The 16,204-nt window shown below is 51.2% G+C and overlaps 1 protein-coding gene across 3 annotated transcripts in view; it reads left to right on the top strand.

Moving 5' to 3' along the window:
• The window catches only part of CACNA1E (calcium voltage-gated channel subunit alpha1 E), a 308,909-nt gene that overhangs the window by 237,621 nt on the left and 55,084 nt on the right, over positions 1-16,204 (top strand). For 2 of the 3 annotated variants that reach the window (XM_077763228.1, XM_077763229.1), the window contains exons 19-25: positions 3,064-3,120; positions 4,252-4,899; positions 5,328-5,641; positions 8,011-8,170; positions 9,311-9,440; positions 10,150-10,209; positions 10,998-11,104. In XM_077763228.1, coding sequence (XP_077619354.1) covers positions 3,064-3,120; positions 4,252-4,899; positions 5,328-5,641; positions 8,011-8,170; positions 9,311-9,440; positions 10,150-10,209; positions 10,998-11,104 — 1,476 coding nt within the window. The remainder of the gene's footprint in view (positions 1-3,063; positions 3,121-4,251; positions 4,900-5,327; positions 5,642-8,010; positions 8,171-9,310; positions 9,441-10,149; positions 10,210-10,997; positions 11,105-16,204) is intronic. The other variant, XM_077763230.1, reaches the window with a different exon arrangement.

Below are 16,204 nucleotides of genomic sequence, written 5' to 3' on the forward strand. Positions count from 1 at the left end.
CCTTTGCCTCTAAGTCCAGAGGAGGAGAAACCTGCAGAGGAGACTGATGGGGAGCAATTAGGAGTAGGAAGAAAGAATAAGGAGGTGTCACGTCCAGGAGACCTAGAGAGGAAAACTCTTCAGGAAGGAGCCAGTCGACAGTACAGCTAAATACTGTTGAGAGATCGTGGAAGATGAGGAGAGAGAAGGGACCATTCGGATTGGCAAAATGAAAGTTGTTAGGGACCTTCAGTTTCAGTGGCCTGGTGGGAACAGAATCCAGTTGGAATGAATTAGGGAGAGAATGGGAGATGAGAGAGTGGAGCAGCAAGTATAGACTTTAAGGATCCAACCTGAACCTGTGGCTGCTGGTTGAACTGGCAGGAATGAACAAGGTGTGGGCCCTGGGTGGAGCTGGAAGAAGGTGTTGGCAGGATGGAGAATCCCTGTGGTGACTTCTGAGCCTGTGTGAGGCCTATGTGGGTGGCCCTGAGGACCGGTGGGGAGGCTTTGAGACCCCTGAGAGGTGCAACTCTATCCTGACATCAGACCCCATTATCTATTACTTGAAGCTGGTAAGGGAGGAGCCTTTCTTTTCCAAGTGCTCATGGGAAGATGTCTGAATGTCTGCTGCCTTGCCCTGTAGAGGCATTCTGAGACCCCTTCCCCTGGATGATCATCATCTTGCCCTCACCTTTCAGAACTGAAGGTTTGGCCTCTCAGCCCCTTCTCTATGAGCGAGAAAAAAACTGCTATCAGAATCTATTAAAGACTGATGGAGAAAGGCGGAACAACTCCTTCCTCTCTGGAATAATCTCTGGGCCTTGAGTAGTTCTTTCCCCACCTTCCTTGCACTCATGAGTTTGGGTTAAAAATACATACACACACAGGTATGCAAACATGCTGGTGGGTAGGGCTGACTGTCACTTAGGAGTGGGCGGTTCTATTTACTGAGATGAGGAAGCCTGGGGAAGAGTAGGTTTGGAGACGCGAGTTGGGAAGATGCTTGGCCCAGAGTAGAAACTCACTATTTATGGAATGAAAGAATGAATGAAATGCTGGTAGGCACAGGGCTGGAGGCAGTGAGCTGTGTGTGTATCTGGGCACAGAGAGGTGGAAGAAGGTGCTGTTAACTATCCAAGATGAGCAGAGATACGACTTTGGCTGCTGGGAACTATGTCAGGGTGGGTGTGTGCTGCTCAGAAGGGCAGACAAGACTCCAGATTTCTGGACTGCCGAGTAACCAAGGATGTGGCTGTCTATAAAGAAAACATGAAGTGTTGTTACAAATCAGGTCTGAGGGCTGGTTCTATAATTCACATGTTCAGTATACTTGGAGAGAGAACCACTTAGGATTCTAGAATCTCTGTTTCCCTGTCTTTGAAATGGAAAGAATGCCAGCTGCCCTTCCTGAGCCACAAGGTTCATGTAAGGTGTATGTGAGGTCACATACGCATGAGTTGGGAGATATGTCGATGCTTCTCTGTGTGATTTTAAGAATGAAGGTATATTAATGATATGTGAATTTGGACCTTTGTGTATGTTAGTGGAGACGTGAAGAGGAGTTTGAAACGTGTATCTGATTTGTGTGGGAATTAAAAGTTGGGTCTCTCTTTGCCTGGCCTGTGTATGTGTGTGTGTGTGTGTGTGTGTGTGTGTGTGCGCGCGTGCGCACGTGCGTGTGCTCGTGTGCATGTGTGTGTGTATGTGCATATGTGTGTGAATTCCCAAGAAAGAGTATTCTTCCATGTACTTAAACTCTTACACATGTGCTTCTGGAGAGCTGATATTTGGGTATTTGAGAATTTGCAAATAGATGGTAGAATCTGCTTTCCCCAGTGGGTGTGCGTGCTGCCTGGCTAGAGTGTGTGCTTCTATTTCTATCTGCTACCCATGCTTCTTGGCACCACCAGCCCACGTGCGCCTCATTGCATGGCAGCTGCCTGTGCTGAGGGGTGAATGCAGACGGGGGGCTCACAGGCATCTCCACTCCGTGGATGCGTGTACACACTGTGCCTCTTCCAGATGCCAAGTGAGGCTCCAGCCAGCTGCCTCTACTCCCTCCACCCACCCACGCGTCCGGCTTCTCTGTGCATGTGGGGCACGGCAGTTGAGCAGGGCTACTTTACCTAGCATGTTCTCCATTGGTCAGGGGAGGAGCAGCCTTTTCCAGCCTCCTAGGTCTAGGCAAGGGCCCAGTGGGCCACACTGAGGCTGGCGGCCCAGAACTTGGGGCGAGCTCGCTCCACAGGTGTCCCGGATGTGTTGTCCTCTACCTGAGCATTGATCTTGCACTGACAACTTCATTTGTAGGAGTCCCTTTTGCCTTTGTGGGTGATTCCCACACCCTGCCTGTCTGACCTTCCATCGACCTTGTAAACAAAAGAAAACCGCATGTGTGTGTCTGTAGAAAGATTTTTTTCCCTGTGCATGGCTGAGAATGTTATGACCGTGCTTTACCTGGATGAAGAGATGGAACCTGGAAAGCCTCTGGCCAGGGTCACTGTGTTGCAAAATTGCAGGAGACCTTGCACTTACCTTGAAGTACATGAACATCAGCTCGAGTGGTGACCTTGCCTCTGGCCATGGGCTACTTTGTGACTTTGAGGGTGTGCCTGGCAGAGCATTTGTTCCTGCACATTTGACAGTGATCTGAGTGATGAGTTGTGGAGTCACACCCACTGAACATACTAGAAATGACTGAGGGAAATACAACTTTCATCCAAGTTTATACAGTTTCCAGAAAAGACCTCTGAAGGGTATTTAGGTACGAGTGTGAGTGCCACTGGGGCATGTGGACCGAGCACCCGAAGCTATGTACTCTATGAAATGACATATCCATTGTGTCTCTGCATGTATGCTTCAAACACTGGACGTGCGTGTCTGCACAGAGTAAGAATCAAAGGTCACTCCCTTGGCAAACTGAAGGTCGGGAGCCCACGGAGGGCAGCAGGCATGTGGAGACTGTATGGGCACGTAGAGGACTCTGTGCCTCTTCCTCTTCCTGAAAATTGGCTGGTGGCTGTGGGGCTTGTGGTTCCTAGGGGTTGGGGTGAACTGAACCTGTTCGTTTTTCTTTCCCAGAAGAGACAGAAGGAGAAGACACCACATGTCGATGTGGGAGCCACGCAGCAGCCACCTGTATGTGTGTACCGGTCTGCGTGTTTGTGAGTGGTTATGTGTGTGTGTGTAGGGATGCCGTGTCTTCGTTCTCACCCCACAGTGGACAGAGTGGCACTGGGTGTGGATGTCAGTGTGTGTCGTGGCGTGTGCGCGTGTTCTGTGCACATGGTCTGTGGACGCTATCCTCTGAGCCTTTCAACGTGTGCTTATCTCAGTGTGTGTCTCTCAGGTATGTGACCCTGTGCGTTGTTCACTCCTCTGTGCGGCCTGTGAGTGGGCACGCGTTGGTGTGGGTAATTCGTGTTGGCGGGTGTGCCTTGCACGTAGGCAGTTGCGTACAGCCACGTGTGGGCCTCAGTGAGGATGCGTGTGGGCACATGTGAGTGAAAGAGTAGGTGACTACCCTTCCGCCCGTGTGAGCCCACTCCCGTGCGCGCCCCTGTGTGCATACGTTTGCGTGTTCCTGCTGCCACGTGAAATGTTCGGCAGCAGCCTGGAGAATGAGCTGCTGTGGTCTCTACACATACAGCCTGTGGCTTCTATTAGCTATTGTGGAAGAGGCCCACGGCACTCTTATCTGTTGAGGGTGAGGATTACGTGGGTCTGCTGGTGCCTGCTGCCTATCATCCTCCAACAGTATCCCCCCATTGCGCTTTTCAGCCTGTGCTCCCCCAGGCTGTAATCTGAGGGACAAAGGACAGGGAGGGCAGGAGGAAGAAAGATCTCTGACCTTGAATTCGGGGCCAGTGGAGAGCACAGGGTGGGTATAGGTTGATGCCCTGAGAGCAAAGGAGAACAGGGGAGTGAAAACCTGGTAAGCCTTCGAACTCCTCTCCTGCAGGCCCTGGCGGCTCAGTCCTTGGCTGATCCCCACCCCGCCCTTCGACTACTGCAGAGCAGGGACTAGAGCGGGAAGCCCCACACAGCAGGAGGCACTGGTCCAACCACCTACTTGTGCGTGGCCCCCTCGGCTCCTTGCATCTTTCTGTGCTTCCTGTCTGCAGGTCCTAGGCTCTCCCGTTTGCTGCCCCCCATGTGTCCCGCCCCTTTCCCGCGGCTACTGAGGGCTGGTCTCCACCCCTGTGGCTCCCTCCCCGGCCTTCAGCTGTCAGCTTCTGACCACAGCCCTCACCCTCTCCTCTTTGGCAGGAGGGAGCGGAGGCGCCGGCACCACATGTCCGTGTGGGAGCAGCGCACCAGCCAGCTGAGAAGGCACATGCAGATGTCCAGCCAGGAGGCCCTCAACAAAGAGGAGGCCCCACCAATGAACCCCCTCAACCCCCTCAACCCGCTGAGCCCCCTCAATCCGCTCAACGCCCACCCCAGCCTCTACCGGAGACCCAGGCCCAGTGAAGGCCTGGGCCTGGGCCTGGAGAAGTGTGAGGAGGAGCGCATCAGCCGCGGCGGGTCCCTCAAGGGGGACGGAGGGGACCTGTCGAGTGCCTTGGACAACCAGAGGAGCCCCTTGTCCCTGGGCAAACGGGAGCCACCATGGCTGGCCAGGCCCTGTCACGGGAACTGTGATTCGACCCAGCAGGAGGCTGGGGGAGGGGAGACTGTGGTGACCTTTGAGGACCGGGCCAGGCACAGGCAGAGCCAGCGGCGCAGCCGGCACCGTCGTGTCAGGACCGAAGGCAAGGAGCCCTCCTCCACCTCCCGGAGCAGGTCTGCCAGCCAGGAGCGGAGTCTGGATGAAGGCGGGCCCAGCGAGGGGGAGAAGGATCGTGAGCCCAGGGGCAGCCATGGGGGCAAGGAACCCACGATCCAGGAAGAAGAAAGAGGCCAAGACTTAAGGAGGTAAGTTAGCCACAGGAGTGTCCTGGAGGCCCAGAGCGCTCCAGGTGTTAAGGATTCCCCGGTACGATCCTGCCTGGCCCTCAGTTTTCCCTTTTATAAGATGGAAGTGATACTAATGCACCCTTTATAAGGTATGTGTAAGTATGACACACGATGAGCTCTGTCCCCCTGAAACCCAGGGTCTGTTCTTCTAGGCATGTCCTGTTGGGCGTGGCTCATAGACGGATGGATGGGAATAGGGCACGGACGCCGCTTGCGGGTCTTAGCTCCTCTCTGCCTGGGTGGGTGGGGGTGAGAGGCGGCAGATGCCGTGTTCTCCAGCAAGGCTCCCTGGGCTTCCCCTACCCGTCCCTCTCGCCTGGCTCACCGGCCACTTTAGAACAGCTTCTTCTGAGCTGAGTGCCGGCCGTCTCCTCCTGTCTCCGCAGGACCAGTAGTCTGATGGTGCCCAGAGGCTCCGGGCTGGCAGGAGCCCTCGATGAGGCCAACACACCCCTAGTGCAGCCGCAGCCAGAGCTGGAAATGGGGAAGGACTCGGGTCTGACGGAGCAGGAGCCAGAGGGCAGCAGTGAGCAAGCTCTGCTGGGCCACGTGCAGTTGGACATGGGCCGGGCCATCAGCCAGAGTGAGCCCGACCTCTCCTGTGTCACAGCCAACACGGACAAGGCCACCACCGAGAGTACCAGCGTCACCGTCGCCATCCCCGATGTGGGCCCCTTGATGGACTCAACTGTGGTTCACAGTGAGAACACAAGTCCCTGTCTCCCTTCACCCTCATCACCCTCATCCCCCCAGGGCTGGGGACAGTTGTGGCTCTGGAGTCACTCAGTAGAGCTGCGTGGAACCCCCCACCAGCAGGATGGAATCGTTGTTCAGCAAGTAAACAATAGCAGCATTTGTGTCTCGGTTTGCAGGAAAAAGAAGTTAGGATTTTCTCCATCTTTAGTTTTATCTGTAAAATTTCCTGAAGTCTTGGCCCCTATGACCACCATAGACACTTCAGAGAGGTCACATGTGCTTTTGCACCCAGATGTGTATACAGGGCTGTTTGATTTATCCTGTGAACGCTTGATGGCACTCACCAGGACCTCCAGGGTGCCATGTCACCGAACCAGTTAGGGAACCTGTGTGGAACAGGCGATGGGCCAGGCTGCTTAGTGTGTGGCTTCCGCACACCTGTTTCTCCTGAGGCTTCGGTTTGTCAACCCTAAAGTAAAGCACTGAATTGGGTGATCTCAAGGTCTTTTTCAGCACTAACATTTTATGAATTTATTACTCTTATTTACTCTTTTCTTCACGAAGCCTGTACTCAGTTTCTCTGATAGATTCCTCAGGCAATGGATGTTAAACTCTAGTCCTCAAAAGGAAACGCAAAAAGCCCTCCTCCTAGCCCTGATCTCTGCCCTAACCCCACCCCCATCCCTGCCCTAACCCCTCCCCCTGTCTCTGCCCTAACCCCCCCCCCATCCCTGCCCTAATCCAACCACAGCCCTATCCTCACTTCAACCCCACCCCTTTTCCTGCCCTAACCCCATCTCTGTCCCTGTACTAACCCACCCCCACCCCAACTTCACCCTCACCCCATCCCTTCCCTAACCCTCTCCCCACCTCCATTCCTGCATTAATCCTGGCTGCTGCTTCATGGCCGCTGAATTATGACCAGAGGATTTTCTACCCTTGCTTTTTTTCCTTCCTAATTTTTTCCATACATTTCTATTTTCATAGTACAGTCCCCTCTTCCTGTTTTTCTTTCTTCTACCACTCCATCTCCACTGCTTTACTTTCAGTACACTCAGAATGCCAGTACTGCTTTAAAAAGTGAGGTCTCCCATGTTTACTGTTCCTGGGGTTGACTTGGGCTGTGTCTCAGGATGTCAGACTCACAACCTCCTGTGGTGTCTGCTTAATTTTATGCTCTAATAAATCAATCTTTTGGACACTTTCTTATGAGAAACATTAAGAAAGCTGGACTTTCCTCTGTTCCTGTTCTGGGGCTAGTCTATGGGCTTGGTCATAGGTAAGGGCATATTGTCAGAGGGATCTTGGATCATTTACCTTTTGGAAGGACCCAGAAGGGGCCAGAGCTTCAGAGCTTTGCTGCTTGCACAAGGCTCCAGGTTAGAGTCAGCCATTGAGAGAGACCGGTGGGGGAGTTTGACTGAGTCCGTTGCCCACTCAGCTTCAGCCTGTCTGCCACTCACCCACACTGTAACTTGATATGGAAACTGAGGCTGGTGGCCCGAGAGCTCCACTCAGTCTCTGACTTCTTCAACCTCCTAGGCCAGAAAGGCAGCCCTGGTCCCATATTTGCATGAATATTGCATTCCCATTTCAGCATTAATCATGACTGGAAAAAGCACAGCCAGAAAGTCAGCCACAAACAGAGTAATGGTTTCTTAAAATCTTCCATCTCAGTGTGATATCATTGAAAGGATAAAGGAATTGGAAACTAGCTGTATGAACTTAGGATAGATAACTTGAATTCCCTGACCTGCACTTTTCCCATCTGTATAATGGGCATAATACATGCCTCTCAGGGGGTATTGTTATGAAAATTCAATAAGTAAATATAGACAAAGAATCTAGATTTTAGATACAAGTAAACTCTGTAAACCTTACAACAGAAACAGTCATGCTGTTACCCTGGGAACATGATTATTGTTATTTTTTTAATGTATGTTTATTTTTGAGAGAGACAGAGTGCAAGCAGGGGAGGGGCAGAGAGAGAAGGAGACACAGAATCTGAAGCAGGCTCCAGGCTCTGAGCTGTCAGCACAGAGCTCAACACGGGGCTCGAACTCACGAACCGTGAGATCATGACCTGAGCCGAAGTTGGATGCTCAACCGACGAAGCCACCCAGGCGCCCCACAGGATTATTATTTGTATGGCAAAACTGTATCATGTAAGAGTAGGGTGAGGGTCAGGCTAGGAGGAGAGTAAGGGCTTAACTCCGTGTAATCTCACAAACAACCCAGTGTTTGCAGGGTGCCTGGCTAGGTGCTTTCCTATAACCCCTTCCCCTCCTCTCTATCCCATCCCTGTGGAAAACAACAGGCGCTAGTCTCGCACGCAGCGAGGTTTCTGATGATTCCAACATGTTCCTTTTACAGTTAGCAACAAGACTGATGGAGAAGCCAGTCCTTTGAAGGAGGCAGAGATCAAAGAGGAGGAAGAAGAGCTGGAGAAGCAGCAGCAAAAGAAGGAGAAGCGTGAGACGGGCAAAGCCATGGTTCCCCACAGCTCTATGTTCATCTTCAGCACCACCAACCCGTAAGGCACCCTCCCGTCGCTCGCCCTTTGGTGCCAGGGTAAACAGCCAGGGTTAGAGCCAGGGCAGGGTGATGAGGAGGAGAGAGGAGGGTCCACTCAACCTCCTGATCCTTCTCAGTGGACTGTGGCCAAACATCTGAGACATGCAGGCTGCTCACAGGTGGAAGCGGTCATGAGATTGAATAGCCTCTGAGCTCTGTGCTGAGTCTAAAGAATAACTTAACACAGAGAAGCATGAGCAGTGTCGTGAGAAAAGGACCTTTACCTCAAATTGTTCAGTAGGTTGTGTCGGGGGCTGGGGTGGGAGGCAGGAAATCTACTTGGGATGCGTCACTAAGTACTTCAGTGGTGGACAGAACTGAGCGTGTGGAGCCTAGAATAAATAGATCATCTACTGGAGTTTAAGAGTATTGGTCTCACTGCCCTATATGTGGATTTTGAAACGGGCATGTTCTTCAAAGGAGAGGTAGGGGCATGAGATGGAGGTGGCAGAGAAGTTCTGGAAGGTTAGACTGAGCTGCCTTTTGCCTTGGAAATGAGCAAGATGTACACACAGACCAGCTTCTGGGGCTAGGAAGGCAAAAAGGTTTTCAGTGACCACATGGGCAGTATTCAGGCAAGCCTCTGGGAGGGAAGGCACTTGCACGAAGGTGTGTCGGGTTGCCTGAGTCCAGAATACAATCTATAGAATATAATTACTTTACTCAGAGTACCTGGGGCTCATGAAAAACGGTTGCTCCTCTCATCAGGAATCTTAGAATCAAGGTCTGTGTTTACGTTTCTTGGTTCTTACGAACTCCTTGCTGTGCCCTAGTTTCTGTACAGTGGGGGAGTAGACACTGGGATACAATGGAGGGTACCATGTAGCCATGTCGAGTCGTGTAGTCTGATGCTGGCTGCTCCCCTGCCTACGGATAATGTATCTTGGCTTGCGTACCGCAGCCTCTCACCAATCTGATTACTTTCTCCCACTGGAGCTTTAAATCAAGGGTGGTGCCTGAGAAATTAAATTGCTCTCCCCATGGCTTCCTCTGGCCAGGACCTGGCTGTCTGGAAGAGGCTGATGAGCACGAGGGTGGGGAGAAAGGGACGGGGATGGGCGGGAAGCAGAGGCAGCTCATAGGGCTCCCTGCCCCACAGGATTCGCAGGGCCTGCCACTACATTGTGAACCTGCGCTACTTTGAGATGTGCATTCTCCTGGTGATCGCGGCCAGCAGCATTGCCCTGGCAGCTGAGGACCCCGTCCTGACCAACTCGGAGCGCAACAAAGTGGGTGCACGGGAGCCGTTGGCAACCTCCGTAATACCCTGGTACCCACCCCAGCCCCTCCCCGTCCCAGCTTTGAAGGTGAATTAAGGAAGGTTCCTGGGAAATGAAGAAGGGTTAAGAAATGGCCCATTCCTGTCCCTCAGGGCAAAGTATGGCCCATTTCAAGACCAGCCCCTTCTCTCCAGTCCCCACTCCGCGGCCACACTGTGTGCCTTTATGCTTCAGCAGTGGCCCTTCTACCCAGAGCCGGGCAGGTCTTTGCAGCCACCCAAGGGCTTATAGGGTCATGTAGGGCCATCAGAGATGTGCATGAAGTTGGGGAGCAGCAGCTCTACCCCAGGTTGCTGAGACATCTCCTGGAGGTCCTAAGGGTGTATGTTGGGGAGTATGAGGGAGGTTGGGAGGATTGGAACTGACAAGGACTCCAGGTCCTGAGGGAGCTATTTGTGGGGCCATTCAGACCCAAGAAGTTAAGTTCTGGCCAAGGGGAGGGAAGAGCCAAGGACTGACCGCTAGGTCATGTGGCTCCAGCAGTAACACGTGGCTCCTCTCCTCCTGTGTCCAGCTGGCAGGTCTGACCCCAAGCTTCTGTCCTGAGGCAGAGGCGAGTCAGGGTGGGGGTGCAGGACTGCATGCATGTGGGCAGGCAGAGTGTGTATAGCCTGGTGCCCCCACGTGAGCCTCTTCCCTTTCACCGTGTGTCTTACAGGTCCTGAGGTATTTTGACTATGTTTTCACTGGAGTGTTCACCTTTGAGATGGTTATAAAGGTAAAAGCCTCTAGAGAAAAGCTGGTCTGGGGTTTGGATGGGTCACGTGTCTGCTTCTTTAGTAAGGTGCCCTTCCTCAGTGCTGCCACCTACCAGCCAATGACAGACCCTCAGTAGGGCCTTTAAGCCATGTTTCCTCTGGCCTCGGAATTCTGATGAAGTCTGTCCTGGCAAGACGTTATGGCACAGCCCGTCTGCGTGGATCTGTTTAGACTGGGGCAAGACCTGTGGGTGCGGCCCAAGGGGGAGCCAGGCCCACCCTCAGGCAGGCAGTGGGAGTGCAGACAGGGGTGGGGACTGTCCTCGCCTCCCCAGTGTGCTCCCCGGTCTGCGCCTGGGTATACGCCAAGGCAAAGGGCCAGGTAGGGATGAGTCTTCTTGGACACCATGTAGTTCCAGCTGCACTCACTGCCCCCCATTCTGTTTCCCACCACCCTAACACCCCACATTTCTATTCTTGTTCATAGTCTCCCCTACCCAGGGCCTCCCCCTCTGTGCAGGTGTGGTGATGCCTGGTGCTCTAAGCCACTAATGGAGGAAGGAATGTGGCCGAGTTCTGTGAGAGCCAAGGAGACCAGTTGAACCCTGGTGGCTATGACAAGGGGCCTTGGGCTTCAGAGTGAGGTGGAGAGAGCTTGTGGGACATGTCCACTTGCTCTTCAGGTCCTTGGGTAGGGTTGATTGTAGAGATGATGGCAGTAGGGGCATTGTCACTGGGAGCCCTGAGCTCAGGGTGCATTGCCAACACTGGTGGGCTCATGCTGGCTGTTCACGTCTTTCTCCTTCAGATGATAGACCAGGGCTTGATCCTGCAGGATGGGTCCTACTTCCGAGACCTCTGGAACATCCTGGACTTTGTGGTGGTGGTTGGCGCATTGGTGGCCTTTGCTTTGGCGTAAGTGTAACTCTTTCTTCTCATTCAATTCCCTTTTGTCCCTTCTTCCTGAGACTTTGATTCTGAGGCCTTTCCAAGGCCAGCCTGAGAAACAGTTCACTCAGCAGTGCCAAAGAGAGCTGCCCTGGAAAGCTGCTTCCCAGTTGCCCTCTTTGGCCCTCCTAGGAGCCTTTTATCTTCAGCTCACATGCTCCAAATGGTAGCACTGGTGAAGAAGGAGCCGGGAAAGTCCTTCAGGAGAAGTCAGAGGCCCTGAACTTCCTTTCTTGGAGATGAGGAAGCATGGGCAGGTGCTCACCCATGTGGGCAGTGCCTCCCGGGGCTCAGGGAGGGACCCAGGACAGCTTCCATAGCGTTCAGTTCTCAATTATGTCAAATAAAGGATCAGCTTGAAAGGAGAATGTAGAGGGTAGAACAAAGTTGGGGATCACAGAATCACATTGAGCATGAGGAGATTCTCTGCTCACGAGCAGGGATACCCCAGAGACAGTTCTAGGACATAAGAACCATATTAATATGTTTAACTCCAGAATGTAAGATTTAGGAACCTCCTTGATAACACATTGAGGAAAAAGTTTTAAACCATTCAGGTGACTAAACCATGTTCATTACATTTGGGGATTTTTTTTTTTCAAACATTGATCCAGCTATAGCAGGTTTTCAGCCACATTCTGACACTCCTGTGGAATCCAAGGAAGGGGCTCTCTTAACCTTCCAGGGTATAGCTGGGAAATATACGTGGTGTCAGGGCCTTTTCCCTAATCTGATGTGTAGAGTACCCTGAGATGAATGACTGGCCTTTTGGGCTCTCTCTGTACCTTGTTCCATTGCCAGAGCAGCCATGGTACAGCAGGCTTCCCTCCAGACTCTTCAAGTTCAAGAGCCGAATCTTCTAAGCCAGTCTGGCTACACTGTGATGAGGCAGAAGGAAAACATTTGGAAGTTGCTGTCAGTGATAGTAACTGCAGGAGGAAAGGGCAAAGTACCTGCATAGGTTTGACCTTCCCAGGTCCAAGAAAGGGGTCATCCACCCCCCCTCTTCTCCCCAAATACCATCAGCTTCCATTTCTGTCTACACTGGCAGAGAAAGAGGTGGGGTGAGATTTAAGAAGGAACATTCCCCAAGTGGCTGAGGGTAGGGAGTTCTCTGTGGGAGAGATGAAAGGTCTCCAGCTGTCCTAAGAATCCAAGATCTCCCAGAACCTAGAAGTGGGCTATTTGAATTGCTGTCCCAGCCATGAGGGACCCTCCAAAGGAGAGCCAGGTTGAATGTGGCTTAAGACCCTGAGCTAACCTTGCAGGACAATTTCAGGGTCCCTTGGCTCCCAGTACACCAGTGTAGCAACCCCTATTAGAGTCACATGGAAGCACCTGTATCTCTCACAACAGGAAAGACTCATAGTAGACGTGACTGAGCTATTTCCAAGGAAATTTCAGAAAGCATGGTATTTTCCTAAACATCTGGACCTCGTATGAATTGTCATCTCACGGTAAAAATCAAGGCAACTCTGCCTCTACCAAAAGGACTCCCAGCTCCTCTTCCTCCTTCTTAGAAAGAAGCATTAAAGTCTGCCTTTTTCTTAAGGAGGCCTACTTACTTGGTTAGGGATAAATATCACCCTTGAGTTTCTAAAAGGTCAAGTTCCCTTTTCATTTTATCAATTCATTTGCATACATTATTCACCATATTGTTCTTGTTTCTGATTTTGATCTCCATAAAGTAGTTTATGTCTTTTTGAAGAAATGAAAGACAAGGAGAGAGAAGTATATCAAAGAATCCATCCCATCTTTAGGAAGAACAGAGCCCATTGGGGGGGCAGGCCAGAGTGGGAGAAAGGCAGGCCCCGTTTTGAATCCCAGCCCCTCTGTTTACCTGCATCATGTCCTAGAGCAACATAGCAAGACAACAACCCTTTTACCCTCAGCTTCTTATCTCTGAAATGAAGTCAAAATAATGTGTATAGAGTGCTTAGCATAGGGCCTAGCACAGTGTAAATGATCAATAAATGTTAATTCCCTTCCTTATCCTCCCATTCTCTCATGAAGTCTAAACATTGGAGCCAAGTATGTGTTGATATATAATGTGTGCAAATAGTTAAAGATGAACACAGACTGGTTTTCAAGACTTGTTTTACACACACACACACACACACACACACACACACACACACACACACACACACACACACACTTTGTGCTTACATACCAGGTGTGTAGGTGCCCGCGAAGAAGAACTGCATCTTAGAGGAAGCCTCTGCATGCCTGCTCCACAGTCTAGCTGTCTCTTCTCATATCCAAAGCGAAGACAGTTGGCTGGAGGGTTGTCACCTGTCTTGTTCTTTTTTTGTACCCTTTGAAAACATGGCGGTGGTGGCTTTGGTGCTGGTGGCAGGAAAGCCCTAACAGCCCCGGAACTGAAGCCTTTCTGTTGGCCCTCAGACCAGGTACAGTGCAGGGAACCCCAAGAACCCCTGGGTTCTGGGGTCCACACTTAATGTGATGGATTGAGAGTTATGATCCATCACTTGCTTTTAGTGATGTCACTTCCTGAACTTTTTCTTGATTTCCTTGGAAATGTAAATGGTACTCGCTCACCCTTCTCCATCCATTCTCTTTTGTTACCATCCTTCCAAGATGGCCATGCACATTTCCTCTCCCCTTCCTCCTGCTCATGGAATAGGCTCACACCCCTGTCCTCTGGCCTTTGTCACATTCGCTGAGGTCCAGGTAATGCTTTCTCTTGCTCATGTGCCATGCTTCCTAACTCTCTTCTCTCCCTTTCCTCATTAAGGGCACTGGAGAATTCAGCTCTCCCATCACTTTGGTAGGGTTGGCCAGGACCCCACCTGCCAGCAGAGTGAGGGCCTGGCCCGGCGCAGACAGCAGAAGGAAGCCTGTGTTGCGCTCTGCCGGGCTGTGGCAGGAGGCTCAAGCCAACAGGAAGCCAAATGTGGGGACATTCTGCAGACTTTTCAAGGACTCCCTCCTTGTGGTTACAACTTCCATTGTTACAACCTATATGTTTGCCTCTGGGAATGTCCGCCATTCAGATGACCTCACTAGCCCTCTCTCTCTCTCCTCCTTGAAATTGAGCCTTGCCCTACCGAGGCTTCTACTCAGGCTATTACTGTTCAGTTTGAGCAGAACCAATGATGATTGCCATGGTAACACCTTTATGTGATGTCTCAGAAGTCATAGGTGACTTGGCATCCCTTCCAGCACTGTCACCCCAGACCCTCTCAGAACCCAAGCCAAGTCCCAGGAGCAATACCCCTAACCGAGGGGAGGGAATGGCCTGTAGCTGAATTCTCAAAGAAAGCTGCGTGGTCCCCTGAGCCCTTCTGCAGAGGTCTGCACCTGCCCTCATGTATGTTTTCTATAAGCATATATGCTGTTTGTGTAGTGGCAGAAGAGAACTCTCTCTTCTCTATAGCTGCATACATCAAGTGAAGGGATTCTTTATAATGTAAACCTGGCAAATTCTGTTTGGGAACTTTTGTTATTGACTTTTGAGGAGGAGGGGAAGGGGATTTATTTTCTAAGTGTGGGTATCCTGGGAGATGAGAAAATAAACGGAAAGATACTCATATGGCCCCTTTCCTGCTCTTCCCAGTACACTTTTACATTATAAAGCATTTATAAGAACACTCAGGTCTCCTGCCTTCAGCCAGATACCTGTGTAGGGAAGTGGGCAGAGTTCTGGCAGAGGTTGGATATGTTTCTCCTCATTGCACTGCCCTCACGACACCCCACTTTCTGGGCCACATGGAGACGCAGAGTGTTTGCCAACTATAAATGTACTGACTGTGCCTTTTCCTCTTTGAGGTTTCAAGAGAAGTCTGGTGAGTGACTGGATCTATGAAACCTTTCCTTTTTGTCTTTTTCTATCTGAAAAAGAGGGATTCTTCTGTTTGATAATTATGTTACACCCAAGGACCAGAAACTGCTTTCCCCAGTTCCCTCACACCCTGTTGCCATCATTTCTGCTTCTCAGCCTCCTGGGTGGGAAAACAAAGATGGCTCCAGCCTTGGCATTTCGGGGTATCTGCGCATCGGGCACATTCTGTCACTTTGGGATGTCCTGCTAGAGTCAGCTGCCTTGTAGGGAAGTCATGTGGCCACCACATCAGAGTGAGTTCATGAGCCTTGCACAATAATGGTGATGCCCCTTGGCCTTCAAGTTTCACACCTTAAATGTTGAGTGGGGGGATTTGGACAGGCAGGTAGACAGGGACAGCATCTCAGGAAGAAAGGCAGGAAAGGACTGGGACATCCTGCACTCCAACCCGAGCCCCTCACCCGCCTCATTCTCTTTATTCTACAACATGTCACTTGACTAGACTAGCTCAAGTCAAGTCACCAGGTGAGCTATCCTGGATCGGATTCTAAATAGTAAACTCACAGCTTATAATGGCTTGTCAACACAAACATTAAAAAAAAAATAGCAATTCTGCTCCCACCTCTTCCCCCACCCCCCATCTGGGACCTGTACATCAGTCAGAGCCATGCAGGCTCTCTGGCGGCTGAGGCCAAAGCTTCCCCTTGCCGTTTGCCATCCTCGCAGGGCATGAGGTAAGGTCAGGACTCCTGGCACGCAGGGGACCTGGATCACAGCCACACTTGGCCTTTAATTATTCAGTGCTTAGCCAGGAAGGAAAAGCATGAGTCAATATGCCTCTTGATGCCAGAAAGAGCCAGAATTCCCACATTAGCTTTTATTGCATTCTTTTCATTGAAGTGTGTTGCTTTTCTGACATTTGACACTCTGCCCTAGTCTTTAAGATGGATAAGGTCTGAATGCAGCCACAGTGGTGGAGCGGGTTCTGAATTCATTCAGTGAAACACACAGATACAATTTTAGATTCAGAAGGGACCTTAAGAGCCACAGAATATGGTACCCCAGTTCTGGTTTCATATTTATAAAGACATGAATGTGTGCTCTGCAAAAGGAGGGGCTATTCAGAACTGAGATACTCGTATACACTTACGCTCAGCGTAGTAACAGTAGTACAGACGTTTTAGCCTATACCTGGCTCCTCCTCCCCCCCCCCACTGTGTGCCTGTGTCTGAGGTAGTCCCCTCAAACCTCAAGCTTTGCTG

This window comes from Crocuta crocuta, unplaced genomic scaffold (genome assembly GCF_008692635.1).
Source record: "Crocuta crocuta isolate KB4526 unplaced genomic scaffold, BGI_CrCroc_1.0 scaffold3, whole genome shotgun sequence".
Taxonomy (NCBI): domain Eukaryota; kingdom Metazoa; phylum Chordata; class Mammalia; order Carnivora; family Hyaenidae; genus Crocuta; species Crocuta crocuta.